Source organism: Gallus gallus, chromosome 1, assembly GCF_016699485.2.
Source record: "Gallus gallus isolate bGalGal1 chromosome 1, bGalGal1.mat.broiler.GRCg7b, whole genome shotgun sequence".
Lineage (NCBI taxonomy): Eukaryota > Metazoa > Chordata > Aves > Galliformes > Phasianidae > Gallus > Gallus gallus.
In genome coordinates this window covers 137,397,275-137,420,033 of record NC_052532.1, presented here as the reverse complement: position 1 = coordinate 137,420,033, position 22,759 = coordinate 137,397,275, and the positions used below count along the sequence as shown (strand labels likewise).

The window sequence follows — 22,759 nt, the reverse complement described above, 5'->3', positions numbered from 1 at the left end:
TCCAACATTTAAAAACTGCTTTGGGTGAGAAGACAAATAATAACTAACAAGTTGGGCACTCGTGCCTTGCCTGCTATCTTCCTATCCATAGAAAATACATTGATTTTTTAGCCCTCCTTTTAAAAGATCATGCACAACTGAAGCTTTCTCAAGCAGAAGAATGAAGGTATTCTCCCTGTATGCAGTATGTACGTTTGGTCTTGTAGGCTTCGCTGCCATACATGAAAGCTGACTGCTTATGTGAAACTAATATTTAGAGGGTTTTTTAAAAAGAAGACTATAAGTTTTGTAAGTTTCTATAGCCTCACAATTATGAAATAAAATTGCCATCATGCAATACTGAAGTTACCTGATATGATCCAAGTAGATATGCTATATAACTTAATGCACTATCTTATCAAATTCTTGCACCTATGCGGCTCTGGTTACAGCACACGTTTTAATCATACCTGTAGATATTCTTTAGCAACTCTTTGCTTTAACAAACTTTTACAGAAGCTGCGACCACCTCTTTTTGATGAGGCAGTGTTTAGAAGAGCCCTGCATGAAAACATGTTGAATAATTTCTGGTAGAGTCTTGTGCTTAAGCATTGGAAGACATTGGGAAAAAGGATATTGACATTTATGCACTTTATAATAGATAGCTAGCGAGAGGGGAGAAAAATACATTCGGATTTGATGAAAACAGATCCAATTTGACTAGCCTTGAGGTTAGTGATGCTGTATTTCCCTCCCCCCCCCACACACAAACATTACTGAATGCAGAAAATATCCAGAGGCTATCATTAACGTGAAGTTTCCTTACTGCTAACTATTCCCAAAGTAGAAGCCAACTATTGAAGTCTCTGGGCTTATTCATGCTTACTTTCTAGGAGGCTGTCAGGAATTGCACTCCTGAGTTTCTGAATCTTACTAGAATTGATGATATGTTTCAAGCTACAAGTTATATTCTACCAATCCATTATTTAAAATAATAAAAAAAAAAATACATAATTGAAGACTAGCTGAATAATGATATCAAACATGAATTGTAAAAGCATCTTTGGTTGCACAAAGTCAACCTTAAAATGGTTGATAAGAAGCTGGAGTCGCAACACAGGATAGAGAAGCAGCTCTTTCTCAGCAATGTATGTGCAAGCACTTCAAGAAGGCAGCGATGAGGAAGTCAGCCTCAGTGGGAGATACAAGGCTGGATGTGATCAATCTCTGTATGTAAGGCTTACAAACAGAAATGTAAAAATCTGGCAACATATTAAAAAAGCATCGTTTTTCTTTTTACAATTCTGTATTAGGACAGATCCACAGAGCTACCTTTTATAAAAACACAACATACTGCATAAGTTTTATTTAGGGATTTAATTTATATACCACAAATACTGCCTTTAATATAAGTACAATATAATACAGTTTTATTTATTTGACTGCTGGTGTTCACTTTGGATCATGAACTCAATGGCATGCTGTGCTGTCAAAACTTCAATAATAAAATGGCCTCTAGTTAAACTTCTCCAAAGTATAAAATCATGCAAAATCTACATCCTATATGATACAACCAGTACAATAATTGAAGCCAATAGCCTGCAATCAGCCCGGACCATCTTCTGAGCTTGTTCACGAAGCGTCCACAACTCAGCCATCATTTTCATTAGGCAGAAAGGAAGAATTTCTGTTTTGTCTCCGAAATCTCACCCTGACCACTGAAACCAGCAACGATGTGCACAGCTATCAGCCAACAAATCTTTGTTACCTAATGCAGTTCAGACTGCGCGTTTAGTCCATGTTGATGAGTCTGGGGTTAGGAAGTCTTACGCTTTCCTCCTGTGACTACTGGTCGTGCATATTCCACAAAATCATCTATAAGAACAGGCCATGCTCCTAAAGAGAAGGCAGGCAGTTCAGAAAAGAATACATTATTATTGGCAATAAGTTAGCATACTCTCTTAAAAAAAGTATAGTTTTGCAGTTAGCAGTATTTTTGTACTGCAACACTGTGACACTTGTACTACAACAGTTTCAGATATTACCTGTTATATCATGGTGTGACAATATCATTACTGTCATTTACATACTATAGCAAGCTTTTAATCATTATTGTTTTGGCAACAGGTAACATCTTTACCAATGACATCGACGATGGAATTGAGTGCACCCTCAGCGAGCTTGCTGATGACACCAAGCTGAGTGGTGCGGTTGACACAGTGGAAGGAAGGGATGCTATTCAAAGGGACCTCAACAGACTTGAAAGGTGGGCCCAGGTGAACCTAATGAGGTTCAACACAGCAAAGTGCAAAGTTTGCACTTGGGCCAGAGGAACCCCAGGCATTTATACAGACTGGGAGGAGCAGTCCTTGAGAGCAGCTCTGCAGAGAAGGACCTGGGGATCTTGGTGGATGAAAAACTTAACATGAGCCAGCAGTGTGCTCCTGCAGCTCAGAAAGCAAATGGTATGCTGGGCTCCATCATGAGAGGGGTGGCCAGCAGGGACAGGGTGATTGTCCCTCTCTACTCTGCCCTTGTGAGGCCCCATCTGGAGTACTGCACCGAGGCCTGGGGCTCCCAATACAAGAAAGGAAGGCAGGCAGCTGTTGGAGAGTGGGGGGACAGAGGAGGGCCACAAAGATGATCAGAGGGCTGGAGCACCTCCCCTAGGAAGACAGGCTGAAGAAGCTGGGCTTTTTCACCTTTTTTACCTAAAGGGAGCCTATAAGCAGGAGGGGAGTCAACTCTTTATAGGGGTAGATAATGGCAGGACAAGGGGAAATGGTTTTAAGTTGAAGAAGGGAAGATTTAGGTTGGACGTCAGGGGGAAGTTCTTTACTATGAGAGTTGTGAGGTGCTGGCACAGGCTGCCCAGAGATGGTGTGGATGCCCCATCCCCGGAGGTGTTCAAGACCAGGTAGGATGGGGCCCTGGGCAGCCTGCTCTAGTATTAGATAGGGAGGTTGGTGGCCCTTGCCTGTGGTGGGGAGGGTTGGAGCTTCATGATCCCTGAGGTCCCGTCTAACCCAAACCACTCTATAACTCTATACTCTGCTTTTCATTTAAAGCAATATTTCAATAATGCTGTATCAATTTTTTATTATATTCAGACACTGTTTACCTTCTTCATCATAGTTGGACATATCATCTGCAATCATATTTCCAAAGTCTAACAGAAGATTCCAAGTATCTTTTGGAATTGATCTTTTATGATGTTCCTATAAAAGAAAAACGGTTCTGTTCAATATAATCTATTCATAAATTCTACATAAGTATTTTATCTTGACGTACACAGAAACAGGTGGTTTACAATTATTTATTTTAATAAGTCGAAACTACAAAATAAACTGCTATTTTATGGGGGATGGAACTAGATGATCTTAAAGGTCCCTTCCAAACCAAACCATTCTGTGATGATTCTCTGATACTCCCTCCTTCACTGTTGTGCACATCTGCATTTGCTCCACTTGTTCTATTCTCCATTACCACTTCTTTGTCTAATTTCTGGTATGTTCCTGCCTCATTCACACCGAACAGTTTCCAGCCTGGCCAGTTTGAGCAGCAGGCCAAAAAGCTTCAGTTCTAGTCAGTGTTCTCTCAGCTTTCAGTCAGCCCTTCCATTCTCCTTCTTCCCTCCTCTCAATCCCCTTCAGAACCTTAAGACCTTGCTCCACTTCCCTATACTGGTCCCAACTTGACCAGCTGGATCAAGGAGCTGGCCAGAAGGAACCTTCCCTTCTCTTTCCATCCATTCTGTTCCACAACCAGATCCACAATTCTGCAGAACAATCTGAGCAAGCTCTGGCACTTGTCTGACCCCCCAAGAAACCTCCTGATTAGCCTGGAGAAAGAAAAATGCAATTTTAGCCGGATTTGTTTTCTGCCAGCTTAGCAAACATAAATAACTCATAAACGATGGTCAGTGAAGTGCCACAATTACTCTAAAGGAAAGCAGCAGAAACATATGGTATGGAAAAGACTGTGGAAAACCACAACATCTAAGCAGTTGTGAGCTGTAGGATCATTTCATCTGTTGATACTGCTACATTACTCGAAGTCAGCAGGGGTGATTAACTGGAAATTCAATTTCACTCCTGAAGCCTAGATCTGATTTACAGCAGGAAACTGTAACTGCATGTAAAAACAGGCTCAGTGGAGTGGGTTTTTCTGCATTTTTTTTAAAGCATTAATAATCAGAAGCACTAACAAACTGCATTTCTAAAAACCTGGAACTTGATCAAAATGAAGTTGACATCCAACACAACAGCAAACATGCACTTTTACTCAAACCAAATGTCATTTTTTTTTCAGTCAAGTTAAGCAAACACATTATCTTCTGGAAAAGGCTCCTTAGAAACAAACAAGTAAACAAAAATATAACACCACAAAGGGCAACAAAGCTGGTGAGGGGTCTGGAGCACAGGCCTTGCGAGGAGCGGCTGAAGGAGTTGGGATTGTTCAGGCTGGAGAAGAGGAGGCTCAGGGGAGACCTTATTGCTCTCTGTAACTACCTGAAGGGAGGTTGTAGTGAGCTGGGGGTCAGCCTCTTCTCTCGTGTGACTAGTGATAGGACTAGAGGGAATGGCTTCAAGCTGCGCCAGGGAAGATTCAGGCTGGACGTTAGGAGATACTACTTCTCTGAAAGGGTGGTCAGGCACTGGAATGGGCTGCCCAGAGAGGTGGTGGAGTCACCGACCCTGGAGGTGTTCAAGGAACGTTTGGACGTTGTGTTGAGGGACATGGTTTAGTGAGAACCATTGGTGATGGGTGGATGGTTGGACTGGGTGATCCCGGGGGTCTTTTCCAACCTTAGCGATTCTATGATTCTACGATAGAGTCCTTAGCTTGCTGCTTTTTTAGGTCATTTTTGTTTTCCAACCATACATTTCTTCTAAAGCTTCAGTTCAGATTAAATGCTTGTAGCAGAATAAGACACTCTATAACATAACATTAGTACTGCTAGAGCTGTACAACTGTTTGTTGTAACAAACTTGATCACCCTGAATGGAACTTCTTGCATATATGTGTGTGCGTATATATATATTGCGTATATGTATTTATATACTTATATACATATACTTATATATATTTATTTACATGTTTTAAGTGCTAAGTGTATTAAGGCAGTTAAAATGTAAAACATTTTCATAGATTCTCTCAATGAATTTGATACACACAGTCAGTGAAGAAAATATACTGCCCAAAAATGTTAGAAAAATAAATTAATCAAATATTATGAAAAGTATACACTTGAAAAATATAGAAATAAGTATAGAAAAGACTTTTTATTCTCCTAAGTGGCTGATAAAAATCAAACTGAAAAATCCAAATAGATTATACATTTTTTGCAAGTACATAGAAATGGAGTACGGATGAATAGATCACTTCTTCAATAAGAACATATTATAATTCCTAAAGTTTAATTTATACATCTTTACTCCGCTGCCCACAGAACTGCACTGATAATACAAAGTTGTCAAGATCAGTTCACAGCTATTGTCCAAAGTGAGTCAAAATAGTTCCTCTGACAAGAACTTTGGTTAAAAAGTTGTTTCTCAGGTTAAGTCAGTCATAATAGAATTGACTTAAAAAAAAAAATAAAGTTTATGCATTAGTACCACTAAAGGCAGAGCATGGTAAAATATGTGGCTAACAACAATCACAGCTGTCCTGAGAGTAAAGACAACATAGGTTCAATCTACAATTACTGCCTCATTTCATGCAGAAGTTATTGTAAGTAGGAGGATACAAGATTAAGCAGGCAGAACGCACTACTGCTTTGCTACGCCTTTTTTGCTTTCTTCTCCACTAGAAAGCTATATAGATTTATTTTGGCTTGCTCTAAGACTCTCTTATATCAGCTTACAAAAAGGAAGAACTTCAAAAGGAGGCATTAAGACAGTCTGCCTCTTTCTTTATTGTAAGCACAGCACCATCCATATGAGCCAGACTACTGTGGACTACAACAGTCAGGGATGAATAAACTGTGTACATACCAACAAGAATTTATTCCAAAGATCAAGAAATTTAAACCTTCCTGACAAGACTAAATTCCAGTATGCAATTGCCATTTCTAGATCTGCAAGACAGAAAGCAAAACATTAAATGTTACGTTACATTATAAGCAATAGATCTGTTACAGTTAAACAATTAATGCTACGTCCAATAGGCTATGATATAAATGAATTACATTCCTCTAAAATTGTTACAGCTGACAGAAAAATAAAGGTGCTTACTGACCCAAAAGGCAGAAGGTGAGATGTAATGGTAAAAACTGCATATTGAACATTACAGTCCTAAAGATTGACATCTTTTCATTACTGCCCAGCAGCGCTGGGTTAAAGATGTAATTAATCTCCACAGACAAAACACAACAGTTATCAATAAGCCTGCCCGCAGACTGAAAGCAAAGGAGTGGCAAATATTGACAGCAACCCAAACACTGAAGTCTGCAGGTGCCAATTACTGTAAGTTTATCACATTTTAGATACGCACAGCTGAAATGGGATTTTAAAGACAAGAGGGAATAGAAAAACTATTTCTCTGGGCGTAATAATTCTAGAGCAGCCCTTACAGCAGTACAATTTTCTTCTTCCAGAATCATTCATCAGAAGAACACCTAGAACCAAAGCTGAATCTTAAGTCCACAAAGCAGGTCCTATTCTACACCACAGTCTAATAGCTCATGCATACCAACAGGAGAATGTAGCACTGCCACGTGCTCAGGTGGAACAGGAGGAGCAATATTAGTTGCAGCATAAGGGTAGAAAAAGAATTTCAAGGCCTGTTTCATTCTCAGCAACACAATACGTAACTGCTTCTGCCCCAGCCTCACACATAACACTGTCATGGATTCACACATCGTTGTGCCACAACAAAATAAAGGCACATCCTTTCTTGAACCACAAAATGATTTCAAGTGGTGCTTTTAGTGTAGGTTAAGTATAAACCAAATATGAAACTTAATGGAAAGGACGATGGTAGTAGCAGATGTAAAGGAAGCCTGGCCTACCTACAATAGAGGACTGTGGTATTTGGAACTGTGCATAACCTATTAGAAAGCAAAAGCCAGTGTCACCTGGCTTCACACCTGAAAGAGAAGTTCCAGACTTCAACATGACCAGTTTCCTAGAGCCTGTTTCATAGAGAGCGGAGCCCGGACTAAGATGACAGAGATGCAAATTCATTATTCATATCTGTTATTCCAAACAAAAAGCAAAAGAAATGGGAAGGGAGAAACTCAAGTAATCTGATGAGTTTCTAAACCTCACTGTGAAGCGTCTGACTATGATTCCATTCATTCGGGCTTCATTATGAAGACTCAACTTTTCCAAGCTGACCTTGTAAGCATTGGCAAGCATTAAGCAAAATGCACTTTGATGAAAAAACAGTTTTAAAGCACAAGAGTTTATATACTTCTGGTGCAACATTTCTTGGAAAATGGAAGAAGGTACAGGCAAAGAAGCAGAGATGGTCAAAGGTATTACTGAAAAAAGAAAAAGGAAAGAGGAGGTCAGTCTTTCTTATCTGGTTCATCGTAATCACATTAACCCATGAACCAATGCAAAGACACACTGGCACAAATGGACTATCCCACTATCCCATGTGGTAAAGGTGCTAAGTGATGCCAATCTTAAAAGTAGCCATAGGAAATCAGGCCCTTAGATTCTGTTACGGCACTCAGTTCCTCATCAGGCTGCTGACGGTAGTATCAATAAACTTTAATGCTGTGGAGTTCCTTTATCTGCTACAGTGAACACAGTGCTATACGATTAAAGGAAAAACATAAATACAAAAGGGAAAAAAAGCTTTCAGAGAACCACAGGCTGGCTGGGGCCAGCAGGGCCCTCTGTGTCCCTCTGTGTCCCTCAGGCCCTCCCCCTCTCCAGCAGGGCACCCAGAGCAGGGTACCCAGTGCCACGGCCAGGCAGCTGCTGGAGATCCCCAGGGAGGAGACCCCACAGCCTCTCTGGCCTCATGCCATTAGTTCTGCATCCCACAGAAAGACGCTTTTGAAAGACAGGAATTTCCTATGCAGTCTTAAGAGTATGTATTTCAGTGCTGCTGTTTTTTGTACAAAAAACAATGTATGAGAGTTTTAGAATTGGAAATGAAAAGATAGCTGCATGAACCTATGAACCTCTGGAAACTAATGTCTAAGCAAGGACCAGAGATAACAAACTAGCACAACTCATGGAGAAGGAGAAAGAACGTTACCAGTTAGACAGACTGTATCTGCTTTCAAGATGTGATCAAATGCCTATTTCATTACCAAAAAAATGTTCATGATTAGATTCTTAAATTAAGAAAAAAAAAGACACCCTAGAAATTAGATCAAGTTCTTTACTCTTTTGCTCTGATTTTGGATGTGGGGAATGAAGTCATTGTGAACACGAGTAATCAGGGAAGCGAGAAAACAGATAAATCATCAGATTGCAAGGAAATGACTGGAGAATAGGATTTATGAGGGACATGAAATTAAGTTCATTTAGACCTGCTGTGCCAAAACAGCACTCCGGGACTGCAGCACTCACTCGTCATCCCTCTGCCAAATAGAGCTTTCCAGCTCTCTCAGACAGCACTACCAGCAGAGCTGTTTATGCAGTTATGTTTGAAGCTGTCAGAATACAATAACCAATTCATTTAAATTACTGACATAAGAGGAAAAAATAGGCAGCAAACAAAATAGCTAATTTGGAGGCCAGTATAAAAAAAATAAGATATTTATAGGAATACTTCAATATTAGGCACGGTTGCCCATAAAATCTGTAATTGTCATACTATTTTATGGGCATTATGACAGTATAGTCTACCATGTTTAAGAGCTTGGAAAGAAATCATTATCTTATCAATGTTATAAAGCTTTCCTACATTATATACTAGTCATCTTTGTGAAAGACTCTGAGCAGCTTGTAAAAAGCCCCAGTGCTCAGTTATTCAAAGAGTACTCAACTAACCATAATAGGAACTACCTGGCAGTGTTACCCCACTTTCAGACATGAAACAGAAGATTAGCCAAGAATGAAACATAAAGATCGTGGGAGGAAAGAGTTGCTTTTATTAGATAAGTTGATAAAGATTAAAAACCAAACAAACAAGAAAAAAAAACAGAGGAGTCTGAAATGAAAATTTCAGAGCCAAGAGTTCCCTCACTTGAGATTCTCTCTCCTCACTGCTTTAACCAAATCTCATTCTACAGCTTTGAAAACAAGAGTATCCAAGAAACTCCAATTTTTTATGCTGTGTTGGGTACAGTAATCTGGACAAATGTAAGACATCTATTTCATCATTTAACTGCCTATAATAGTATATTAAATCTTCATGAGAGAAGGAACTTCAGATGTTTTCTTTATAGTCATGTAATTTGCCCTAAAAGATCACTGGGTTAATACCTTTGATCTCTTTCCTCATGTTTCCCTACTGTGGTCAAAAAAAATAAATCATACATCTATAAAGCTGAAACAAAGCCTACATGGCACAAATAATTATTTTCTTCCAATAAAATTCCTGGAAACAAGTGTGAATCTGAAGAACCAAACCATCATACTATCCTCACAAACAAAATAATCAGATGAATACTTGCAAGATTCAGTGAGTTACTTGATTCCTTGATTCCTCATTTCTGAACGATTTTAACAGTCTTCTTGGGCCTCCAAATTACTGAAGATATGGACACAAAAAGAGTTTATTTCCTAATCATAACATTGTTCTTCTACATACGGATGAAATCCACATAGAATAGCAAGAAAACACCATCAGGATTCAACCTGGAAACACTTCAGCAAATTGTCAAATGTTTAGAGCAAAACAACCCTTATCTACAATTAGGAATACTGTCACAGAAGGAAGACAGAAAGGGAGAAACAGAGGAATACGAAGCGAACACTGGAATTGGCTTAACTCAGGATCCAGCTGAGTTGTACCCATTCATCTCTGGCAAAACCATTAGCCAGGAGCTCCCCAGTGCTCTGCGTTTGAGGACACACAATGCACAGCACCAGAATTAAATCTCACCATGTCTCCCTGTCCACCAGAATCACAGTACGTGGATTTCAGAAGATCTCTGCAGGAATCAGTCAGGGTCTGACTGCTTATTAACTCTATCTCAGTATCAGCCATGCTGAAGCAGACTGAATCCACGCGGAACCTTTCATGCTCATCTTGAGCATCAACTGTACAAAAGCAGATAAACTGCTTCTAAATGTGAGCTAGGCTTAGAAGAAGATAACTATCTGAATGTCGGTGTGAGTGCAGGATAATAAATCTGATCATAGCCAGTCTTAACATCTTTCTGTCTCTTCAAATCTCTCCACGTGCAGTTCAAATAAACAATAATTGAGGACTTAAAGTTATCTGGATATACGTATCCTAATTAAGAGCCAAACTTGAGTAAAAGAATCAACAAGGCATTACTAGAACTGGAAGTTATACCACATCTTTGGTGCCACTATAAGCCTTTTTTCATCAGAGCACCCTGCTCTATACTAAGCTTCTCTTAAACCGCTGGTGTTTTCAGAATGAAGAAAAAAAAACCCAACAAAAATAAAACAAAGACCATACGGACAGACCAAGGCTATTCAAACACTCAAAATACAGTATTCACAGACCTCTTCCAAAATAAACATGAAATTAATTTGAAGAAATTGAGGGAATTCAACATGTACTCACTCTTACAAGCATTCTACAAATGGATCAATCTAATTCTTCATAGGAAGTGGAGGAAATGTTGATAACTAGCAAGAAAGAAAATGATACCCTTGTATAATGTCTAAGCATCTCTAAAGACTCTGAAACTTGAGATAATGCTATGATGAAAGGTAAAGATGATGCTGCTTCAATTAAAAAGAGCACATTATACTCATCTGCTCATAGAAGATGCAACCTCCTTGAAGTCCACATACCGGATGCAAAGATAGTCATTCTTCCGGTCTTGAGGTAACATTTGATTCAAGTCTGAATGCCCTCTTCATGTATCATGTCTTGCTTGATCCCAGGAAACTGGCAGAGAGAAGGAAGCACAACCTTTTGAGCCAGTAAGTAGGTGAAGGGACCACAAAGGAGTGATGAAGGACCAAATCTTTCTGTTTCCATGTTGAAAGCTGAAGACTGTGAAGGAATGGGTTAAGTTCCTCCACTGGGCTGAAACAAACTGTAGTTAAAGTCCTGAGCATGAGGAATGTCTTGAACAAATCTTGTTGAGGTTCAAAAGGGAGATCCATTAAGAGACTCATAATAAGTACCAGGTTCAAAAACAAAACAAACAAAAGCAAAGATGGAGCTAAGGCCTTGTTTTGAGCTTGAACAGTGTCCTTGGAAATCTTGACTGCTCTGTACACAGCATGACTGAAGACCTCTAATCTTATTCTTTAATCAGACAAGAGCTAGGATGCAAAATTTCACTGACTGTAGTTGAAAAAAACTAAAACTTGGAGTAAAAGGTGAGATAAAGATCTCCAAGTATGTTTGGCAAAGCTTAAGAGTTGTTATAGTATATACAGTAGCAAGACTATGAGAAAACAGACTAAACAGGCAGAACCAGTTATCCATAGTAATTCTTTGTCAAAGTCTCCTGGAAAACTGGACCTTAACAAACTGTGCCTCTCACATTACCTCAAAAATACAAAGCACTCAGATGAACCTTAACATATCCAAATACTACGTCTGCTGGTTCAATATGCAGCCATTGAGATGCTACTGCTGTGTCACACTTCTCTTTTCCTGAATTCTGTCCACCGTTCAGAGGGCAATAGATTTAACACCCATAAACAGACATCTTTTTCTTAGACAATAATCAAATCTTTTCAGATGTATTTGAAAGAGATTTGGCAGTTGGATCCTAAGCACTATAATATCAGAACACTGTTTTTCTGTTTTAAAGGAAATCCTGTAATACACTTTTTCTTCCTGCATCTCACTACTTACATGAGCTATCACCTAAGGGGACTGGTACTACTCTTACTTCTTTAAAGAGCCTATGTTCAGACTGAAGCATACTACTTAACAATATTAAGCTAATAAAAATAAATGGAATTCAAGAGACAATAAATGGATCCATTCAATAAATGGACTACAGAGACAGAAGTGCTGCAGATATAAAGAGAGAGATTCCCTGTTATCACCAAACAAACCACGGAAAAGAGACCAATATAAAAGGCAGTCCTACCTCTAGGAACGAACACTGAACTCTCTGCCTACTTTGGGGCGTGATGGAATCAATGCAACTGAATTTACTAGAGAGGATTCCTCCCAGCTAATAATGTAAAGGCAGAATTTCTTGTTCTGAGGGGAACAATAGAATAAAAAGAAATTAAAGAAGCAGTAGAAGACAGGTTGTTCTAAAAAAGAAATAAAACCAACAAAAAACTGCTGAAAAAAAAAAGCCAGGACTGCTTTCCTGCAATGAAATTCAGTGCACCATGAAAATAACTATTTCAGATACCACTAAAACTCTTCTTTTTATCCATCACCAAAAAGTCCTTCTGTTCCTTCCTACTCCCTTCCTTACAAATAATGTCAATAAATAAAAGATGCTGTCTCCTGAAAAAAAGAAATGTTTGGGACATATGAACATTTTGGTTTGTTTTCCTCTTCCCCCAGAAGTACGCTCCAGGTAAAGTTTCACTGATAACTGACACTAATCCCCAAAAGAACTTCTAGAACTTCAGTTTGGAAAGCACTGATGACAAAAGCGAGGCTGGACATGGCAAAATTCATCACAGCACACTGAAGCAACCTCAAACTGCTACCTGCCATACTTCAGATTCCACCAAAGTCAAAGGTGCTTCTAGAAGACCACACTGAAGAGTTGATTCTCAGTTGCTCTCTATCAAACTAGGAAAACATGACTCGTACACAGGAGTCAGTCCTGTATCTAATACTGTCCCACACGCAAGTAATTCAGATGACAAAACAAAGGAAATCTTAAATCTGCCACTTATACAAAGCCTAGATAAAGCATAGCACGGTAGAAGACAGTATGAGAATTCAAAGTTATCAGTACAAATTGGAAAAAAAAAACCCACCCCAAAGCACTTCAAATAGGGAGCACTTCATTATGGAGAAGTGCAAAGTAATACAGCTAGTAGGAACAATCAACTGCAAAAATTGAAGGCAGGGATCAAGAGAGCATATTGAAGTTTTGCAGAAGATAAGTAGAATAATAGATCACAAAATGCAGATATTGCCAGTGTTAAAATGTAAAAAAAAAAAAACCAACAATACTGAGTTGTAAAACAAGGAGCAAAATATCTAAGGCACAGGGAATGCTAACTTTTTCTTAACTACAAGATGAGAAAGTTAGATCAATTGGACTGCAAAGGAAAGAACAGAAAATTTTGAAGATAATCAGCATATTTGTTTTAACTCAGTCTAGAAATTAAGGGAAGACATATATATGCCAGATACGTAAGAAGCTTTACTAACTGAAGGGAAATGCTTTTATACGTATTTATTCTGGATGCGTAAGTACTGAGCTTCAGTACTTCAGAACATAGATTTAATTTATAGGAAAAAAAGTAGAAAAAATCTAACCATAGATGGGCAGCCACTGCCATACATGTACAAGACCAGCTGTCAGAAATTTAAGAATATATTAAGAAAAGGCAGTGGCTGCCCAACTTTGTCAGCCAGAGGACCAACACCAATTAGATCCCAAATTCTGTGGATGAAAGGCAAGGAAGGATGTCTTGCTAGCATACCACTGACCACAGTGAACAACAGGTGCTTTTTTGTTTTTTACAATAATAAAAAACATTAAAAATCAAGCAAAGAACTTGATTCACTACTAGAGCATGAGTTTGTTGTTGACACTTGTTGTCAAATAGGAGTATTCACAGGTCATACGTATACCTGAGAATGACGAAATTCCATCTGCAGATCACTGCCCTAAGCAATGACTTCATGGTTTAAGTTCCCTGTAGTTCCCTGTGTAGTAAAAGGAAGCACTGGATACTTCAGGCATCAGAAAAATCACATTAAAGTATTACCTGCCTTTCAATTGGGAAATAATTCCTTTTGTTATTTCCATTTTATTAAATTCTATTCACTTTTATTCTTTCTGTAAGCCTACTGAGCTCACAGTCTTCAAGCCATAATGTGAATGTATGGAAATGAGTAGGCAAACGCTATCACTGGAGCACACAATCAGAACAGAAATTAAGGTAAGCAGCTAGGACAATAGTTTAGGAGCGTCCTATATTTACATAGCACTGTATGTCATCTAGTCTGCATGTGGAAAGGAAGAAGAGATCTGCACTTTACAAGGATCTAGACAGGGTTAGATAGAGGTTTATGCCAGCTCCACACTGGATTAAGAAAGAAGCAGGCTTTGTACATCAATGATATGTATTCCTGCATCTCCTCGACAATATGCCTTGCAGTCACAGGGACTCAAATACCACATGCTTCCATACAGTTGTGGAGAGAATGAGTAAAGATGAACAGACAGAAAATACAAAGTGTACAGAATATACACTGTGCAATAAAAAAGTACCTATTCCTATATTAAAGGCAGGAGAGAAAACTAGAGCTCTCAGCACATAGAAATGCTTTTGGAGAGCAACTGACTGAACTTCTTTTCCTTGCTGAAAAGCTTTTTGCTCAAGGAGAACAAGAATCACTCTTGGAATAAGCAGAGGAGAAAGCAGTACGAAATAAACACCAATCTATTTATTTTTTCCTCCACTTCTCTGCTCCACTGAATGTAATGGCATTCCTTGACAAGAGTCCAGTTCCAAATCAATGCGGTATCAACTTTTGGTTTCTCTAAGCTATCCTGAAGAACCCAAAACTGCCATATTAGACAATATGCTTGCTCAGCATCCTTTCTTCTATTCAACCTATGGCGATCCAAATTCACAATGGACAGAAAAGTGCATCTCCACAGAAAACAGAGAAATAGCTTTCAGATTTAATATCTAGAGACATCTTAGCAAAACAAAGACCAAAAACATCCCCAAGTTACTGTGAATTAGGCATCACTTGAAATTAAGACATGTTAAGTATTGCTAGAATTATTGTAATTCTTCAAACCTGAGACCAGTAACAGTTCCAATAAACTTTTTCTATAGAATATTCTACACTTTCTTTCTGTACTGCATAGTTTGCCTCACTAAAACTTTATTTTTTTAGTGCAAGAAGGCAGTTTGGTGTCTTATTGCTAAGTACCACCATTCTTTCAAAACAGAGAAGACACTTACAAATGAAAGGGCCTCTGTACCAAATAAAGAAAGGTAATGGAACACAAGTACATTTCCTTTTTCCTCCTCACGTCAAATAAACAGTACATTCAGTACCATAATCTGGGTTGGGCTGCCTTCCCTCCCCCTCTCTTTGAGCAGACTTGGGAAATAAGTCTAAAAAGCTTTTCACCTAAGTAAGGCTTTCAAGCTGGACTAGAGCCAATTAAAACAGGAAACTATTTGTAATATTTCTTTAGGTGTTCCAGAAGCTCCAACCTCCGCCATTACTTTCTTCTGCAGTCTGATAGAATTAGGCCTCATGGTGAAGAGAGGCAAGAAAATAAACAACTAGTTGATGAACCTGATTTCCAACCAGCTACTCACAACCACTGTGTAACTATTTCCTTTTTGTGCCTGGAATGGTGGCATGTGACCCATGAAAGAATCACAAGCGTAACGAGAAAAGAAATTGCAGCAAAAGATAAAGGGAAACTGGAAGCTGACTAAAAGCTGTCCACATTATTCAAAGTAATTCCCATTAAAGAATGAGGAACTGACACTACTGGTTGAGAATGTCCAAATCAGCATTCTGCACCTCCACTCCACTTCTCTGCCAAAAATTTTTGAGAAAGATTACTTACTGACATACATACCAAGTGATGCAGACACAGAATTGAAGTGGCTAGGCTAAAAAGAAACCAATCACTTCACAGAATCATAGAATGGCCTGGGTTGAAAAGGACCTCAAAGGTCATCTGGTTTCAACCCCCCTGCTATGTGCAGGGTCGCCAACCACCAGACCAGGCTGCCCAGAGCCACATCCAGCCTGGCCATGAACGCCTCCAGGGATGGGGCATCCACAACCTCCTTGGGCAACCTGTTCCTGTGTGTCACCATCCTGTGTGTGAAAAACTTCCTCTTAACCACTACACAAACAAACAACGATAATGAAACAATGCTGTTCTACGCAGGGAAGTTTTTATTCCTTTCTACACAGTGCCCTTTGGAAGTAGATATAGATTTGAAATTTCATCTTACAATCTTTTTCCCCCATCTATCTATTCACAAACTACAGATATTTTTCATGTGAATATAAAATATTGAATTTTTGAGAAAAAACCATTTGAATTTAAATAACGTATCCATTTTACTACAGCAATACAAGGCATGGATTTGGACAAATCTCAAACTTCAGAGAGAATATTCAAGTAATACTTTTTTATATTGCATGGCTATTTCTACTCACTAGCTTGGAACCAAATCCATAACTTTTAACTATTTTTTTTAACGTCACATAAAAGCTGTGGGTTAAAGCTAAAAATTCTAAGAAGGACGATAACTTCTGCCCAGAGTTTCTCCCACCTTTCCAGCTAATACTGAAATTTTCTTCCAGCTTTATTCTGAACAAAAAAGAAAACACAAGTTCATTAGCTCAGTTTTGTTGTTGTTGTTGTTTTTTTAACATAAAATTATGTCAGGGGTCTAAGAACTGCTTTGACAAGAGGAGAGAACATCAAAACAAACAGAAATCCCTGTTAAATTCTCTGTACCACGAGGATATTAAAGAAGAGGTTAACTGAGAGAACAGGGAAGAGAGGAGAACTCAGGAGAAATGATCCATAACAAGTTTACTATAGAATGGTCGATGACACAACTACATTACTGGATGTATTAGGAATTCAGTTCACTGTCTCAAGATATTTTCCCCAATTTTTCTACTTACCTAGACCTTTTTGTCCAGGATTTTTTGCAAAGTTAAAAGTAAACTGATAAAAATCTTTGAACTTCATTGGATCCTTCAGTTCTTGTTCCAGTCGTGGCAATAGAGCTTTTAGTTTTTCTGTGGAGTCACACCTGTTGCAAAAGAGATTATATTATTTTGCTGTTGGTTATTTTAAGGAGCAAAACAAGTTAAGTTTAAGTTTCAGAGCAAAACAAAACAATAGTTACCTTAAAAACGGGAGGTCTTTTTGGAAAGCCTTTTTAAAAATAAGAACAATCATACACCTTTACTATACAAATTCAGATGGAACATTATACATAGGTCTTCATAAGCACACAACCCAAACAAGATTCCTTTTGCAATCTCTTCATGAGTTCATGAATTCAACAACAGATGTTACTCTGTTCTTAAAGCTGACTATATAAACCTCACTGGAACAGACTCTCCATGGCAGTGGTCACAGCCCCAAGCTGCTGAGTTCAAGGAGCATCTGGACAGCGCTCTCAGACATACGGTCTGATTTTTGGGTGGTTCCATGTGGAGTCAGGAGCTGGGCTCAGTGATCATTTCAGGTCCCTTCCAATTTGGGATATTCCAGGATTCTGTAAGATCTGTTGTACTGTAAGAATCATTCTACTTCTACCTTCCCGAGCCCATTGTTAAAGTTTTGCCGTAACGTGCTGCTGTAGGGATGACAGGACACTACAGGCCCTTAGCAGCTGTTAAGCTCAGCACCATTGCTACCAGCTTTTCAAAGTTTCACATTTGATTCAATTAAAAACGTTCTAATCAGAAACTGAGCTCAGGCCTTGCATTTTGAACTACGCAGAAATGGATACTTACCCCAGCTCTGTCATGCCATCTACAAATTCCTTTTTACTGAATTCACACTGAGTAGCCGCTCTGAATTTCCACGCCACAACCAGAACACTGATACTGGCAGGGTCCAGGCTTAAATCGTCACAGAACTGCTGTATTCCATCAATGCCGATTTTATTTTCATCTTGTGGGTCTGCAGTTCAAAATACAAAAAGGAGCACTATAATTATTCATAACAATATTTACCAATAGGCATCATCAGCACAGTTCTGATACACTGCAAAATTCAAGTTCATAGAATCATAGAATTGCTAAGATTGGAAAAGACCCACAGGACCATCCAGTCCAACCATCCGCCCTTCACCAATGGTCCTCGCTAAACCGTGTCCCTCAACACAACATCCAAACACTCTTTGAACATCACCAGGGTTGGTGACTCCACCACCTCTCTGGGCAGCCCATTCCAGTGCCTGACCACCCTTTCAGAGAAGTAGTATTTCCTAACATCCAGCCTGAATCTTCCCTGGCGCAGCTTGAAATCTAGTTCTAAGTACCTTGAAATCTACTTGAAATCTAGTTCTAAGTACCTTGAAGAATAACAGTAGGTGAATCAAGTGTTCTGCAAGCTTCCCTAAGAACTGGCTCGTGACTATTTTCTAAATTCCTCAGGTAATATTAACAAAATAGTTGTCTTCTCTCCATAACGCTCTGTGCAAGATACGAATTAACAGAAAGAAATAAGCCTGACCGAATCTACAACACAGTAAAGCTGGTAAATACATAAAAAGACAACATATTCACTGGTAGGCATGTTCCAAACTTATTAACCAGCCAAACAAAAACCTACCCAGTAAGCCCACAGAATTTTTTCCTGATAGCAATAGATGAAAACACACTACAACTGTCTAAAGGCCACAGTTCACTGAAGCATTTTTGGTTTTCATTTGGTAGGAAGATTACCACACCGTGGCTCCAACAATGCCTCAGCATAACAGAGCCTCAAGCTAAACCTGATGTAGTTCTAATGGAGGTAAAATGCCATTCTTATGTATTTTGGGAGTAACTGAAGATCTGAAAGCAGAATGTATGTGTGCTGAAATCAAGGAATCAAACCTTTAATTGTATTCTTTCTAATCTTCTGAAAGTTTTAAGGTTACAACTTTAGCATGACCTGTGTTAGAACTGCAAAGGTGTGCTGCTAACCATAGCACAGGCAGATAACTGACTGAGCTTTCTTTCATAGAAACAAATGGGACGGTTTGCCGTTGCTAGAATATTGCCAATAAATAATACTTGTAGGTTTTTGACCTAATTTCTATACTCTTTACAGAATTTGTGAGTTGGCACGTGTATGTTTGACCAAACAATCTCCAAGATGGATATGCAAAGACCAAAACACAAGTATACACAGATACATTCTAACACTAGAATATATATCTCTAAGATACAAAACAGAGTGGTTAACTAGTTACGCTTCTTCCACATACACAGAGCAAATTCTACAGTTTTGCTGATTCTTTGTCTCTCCATTATCACCTCATAATGAAGTACTGAAGTACAACACATGATTTCAAGAGCAGGAAGAGTGGAAATAGTACGAAGAAGATAAAATGTATACAAAACACATCATACATTACAATTAGGAAAAGTACATAAGACCACAGTTGATTAATTGTTGATGTTTAGAACACGAGGTTTATGGATCCCAGCAGCAGCTTGTAATGATGCTTCCCTCATGCTCTGCGCTAAAATGTAAAGAACAATGCATGCATTCATATCAGATGGCCACCTTTCCATAAGCATCATTACCTGGATCACATATGTTCTTATGTGACTATCTTTTCCTTTTATTTTTTCTGTTCTTTTTAAGAAACGAGGTTAAAAATAAAAATGAGCTGTCATTTGTCTGCCTTTAACCCACTTCCCTGTTTTCCTACCAAGCCTATCCAAACAGACACATCATTTTTGCAGCAAGAGGCAAGCACAAAGAGTAAATCAAGGATGGAGCGTCAAGACTGGCTTTCTGAGGGCTTTTCTTATACTGTTCAGACAGATTTCTAGCTGTAACGTTACCTGAAATGCTTTTTGATTTCAAAGCATAGAAATACTACTATATTTGAACTAAACTCCAAGTATTAGTACAGGATCATGTGTGTTATTTTGCCACACAAAGTGCATCATCCACGTATCTTACAGCAGCCAGCAGCAATAAATCAAGTAAGCTCCATAATAAGCTCTACTCCCCTTTCCATGCATGCAGCTGACACGATTTCCTCACGGTAGGTTTTAAATGCTCTTAGTGTTCAATACACAACTTCAGTACATACTCCTGTAGAGTTCAAAAGAAGTTCCCACTGGGAATTACCCTTTTCTCATTCTAATCTCCCTGCTGCATTCACAAAGCGAGAAGCAGAAGTTTGCAGTCTTTCCTTAGAGCTCCTTCGGAGTGGCAGAGGGATGAGCTAGAGAGATACCACCCAAATGACAATAATTACTACAACAAAACCCACAACAAGAGAAGAAAAACAAGCCTTACCTTTGTATCGATTATACAATTGTTCTAACTTCTTCCTGTCCACTGAATTCTTCATGGATTCTTTGTAGTACAAGTCTGGATTCTGGAAATAGTTGTCTGTTGCCACTTCTAGCTTCCATTCATTCTGCATCAAGCAGTATATAGCAGTCCTTTCCCCAGCCTGGGTAAATGCCATAAACTGGCGGACCTTGTCCTTCTGAGATGATTTAAGCTTATGCTTTGGGATGCAAAAGAAGCAGGAAAGCCAATGAAGCTAATCCAGAGGTTTGTTCCAGCATTCTACTACTAATGCCTATATTTAAAAGGTTTTAGTTTTCTTGCTGATGACAACCTTCACTTCAGAATTACAGGAAGACAAAAGCCTTGCTCTCCTGCAGTTAAAAAGACAGCATTTTCTTCTGCAAATTGAAATGACAGCATCTATGCATACATTTTTAACAGCAAAAATTCTGGCAGTAATCAATCTGCGTTCCTGCTTTACTGCTCACATATGCAAAAGCGTTTTTCTGTTCTGTAACATGAGCAAACACAAATTTCATCATACAACAACATGGCTACCTTTTGAAAATACGCCCATTGCTTATATAAGCAAGGAACCACGAGGCCCAGTGTACAGATGCTCAGGTTCTGTACAAGTCCTTTGTAAACAGGAAAAAGAAACAGAAATCTGTCCCGTGGCTTTCCTGACACCTTCCTAGCACCAATGGAAAGTTTCATCCTTCTCAATGATCACTTGAAAAGTCAGAAGTATTTCTCCCATTTTTACGTAACTTCAGCCAACAGAAGACAGAAGGCCAAATGAAAACAAAGCACGTGCCAGAGACATGCTGAATGCTACAGTGACTAAAAAGTTCTCGAAAACATGACCTAGAACTTTAATATACTCTGAAAAAAAAGAAGATATTTATGCTATTAATACATGAATCAACAAAGCAGCCTGCTACAGTGGCATACAGGAGCCCATAAGGAGTTTCTCTTAGCTCATGGCAGTGGCCATATCTACACCACATTCCTATGTTTCTGGAGAACCCAAGGGGTAGGAGCAGGGATTTTAGGGGGATCAAGCCTGCTATTACCATGGGTCAACACGGAAGGAGGAGGAAATAACTGAAATCAGTGTTCTAGCACTTCCTGAGTCTGTTAAACCACACACGGCCAGGTGCAACAAGGAAGTAACCTGAGAAACCTGCCTGCAGTTGCTCTGTGGGATAAAGCAGAAAGGATCAACGTCCCAGCCCCACAAGCATCAGAGGAAGAGCACAGTACCAGAGGCTGGGACGGCTCTCAGCGCCCTTCTTATCTCTCTTACACACATGGACGGGGACATCTCCACAGCAGATGGTCCCGAGACAAGGAACGCGTCACACGAACAAGGTCCGCACTTCAGTCCTTCTTATCACTCCTCAATTTTATATTAGCAGAAAGATGGAAAGCAGCTTTTCGGGGAAGTAAAAAAAAAAAAAAAACAACCCCACTGGGGAAAATAACTACAACGGGTTTAGGGAAGAAAATCCTCAACAGCCCTTTGCTCGGCTACTACCGGCTCCTTCCCCAAGCTTTCACCGAACTCCTCCTCGTGTCCCCAAGCTGCTGTGAGGGCAGTGCCGCCAGAGCTCCGTGACGAGGGGCCGGAGCCCACGCAGCGGGGTCACTCGAGGAGAACGTGCGGCCGCCCGCTCGCTGCTCTCGCCGCCCTGAGGTATCCCAACCGCGCGAGACGGGGGACCCACACGTCCTCTGTGGGGCCGAGGGGGGCGTTTCTGGAGGTCGCGCCCCCGCTGCGCCCTCTACCACCGCTATCCAGCCCCCGAGGAGCGGTCCCATCACGGAACGCCGCGGCAGAGGCCGGCAGGAAGCGTCCCCGCTCCCGCAGCCCCTCGCCTCGGCGGCCCGAGGGCGGCCCGTTCCCGGAGACGCGGCGGAGGGACTCCGCGGCGGCGGACAGCGCAGCCCAAAAAAGGGAAAGGTACGCGGCGCCGCGCTGCGGCCCCGAGCGCCCGCCCCGGGTGACCTTCCCGCCGCCCCCGCGCGCAGCGGCCGCTCCCGACGGCTGCTCGCTGCTCGCCCCCCGCCGCCACCGCCACCCGCCGCCCCGTCCCCGGGCTGCCCGGGCATGGCGCAGCGCACCAGGCAGCCCGGAGCGGCACGGGGGAACGGAGCAGAGGAACGCCCGCAGTGCGCGAGGAGCCGGGAAAAGAGCAGAAGGTTCTGCGCCCGCCGCCCGCTGCTGCCCGCCGCCCGCTCCCCCCGCGCCCGCCGCCTACCATTTTACCACCGGCGCTTTGACCAACTTCACCGCCCGGCGCCGCCGCTACCGCTACCACCACCACCACCCCCTCCCGCGCAGGCGCGCAGCGGCCCGGCCGGCGCCGCCTATCAGCGGCCGCGCTGCGGGGAGAGGAACGCGGAGCTCGGATCTGCGCGCCCGCGGCCCTGCCGGCAGCGCTACGGCCGGAGCGGGGACTACAACTCCAGTCGTGCACCGCGCCCGGAGCTGCCGGCACAGGGAGCGAACGGCTCCGT

General features: G+C 40.7%; 1 protein-coding gene across 3 annotated transcripts; it reads right to left on the bottom strand.

Moving 5' to 3' along the window:
* Positions 1-1,312: 1,312 nt before the first annotated feature.
* DCUN1D2 (defective in cullin neddylation 1 domain containing 2) lies at positions 1,313-22,587 on the bottom strand. 3 transcript variants are annotated; one of them, XM_015277898.4, is made up of 7 exons: positions 22,501-22,587; positions 20,237-20,453; positions 17,725-17,893; positions 16,882-17,012; positions 5,976-6,058; positions 3,101-3,197; positions 1,313-1,875 (listed from the first exon to the last, which is right to left on the bottom strand). In XM_015277898.4, exons 1-7 carry the CDS (start codon positions 22,501-22,503, stop codon positions 1,796-1,798), a joined length of 780 nt encoding a protein of 259 aa, XP_015133384.1. In that variant the 5' UTR covers positions 22,504-22,587; the 3' UTR covers positions 1,313-1,795. The 3 variants fall into 3 exon arrangements, with proteins under 3 accessions (XP_015133384.1, XP_046762651.1, XP_040518466.1); XM_046906695.1 differs by lacking the exons at positions 1,313-1,875; positions 3,101-3,197 and adding exons at positions 3,204-3,820; positions 21,503-21,638; XM_040662532.2 differs by lacking the exons at positions 1,313-1,875; positions 3,101-3,197 and adding an exon at positions 3,204-3,820 and having other exon boundaries at positions 20,237-20,607.
* Positions 22,588-22,759: the final 172 nt, after the last annotated feature.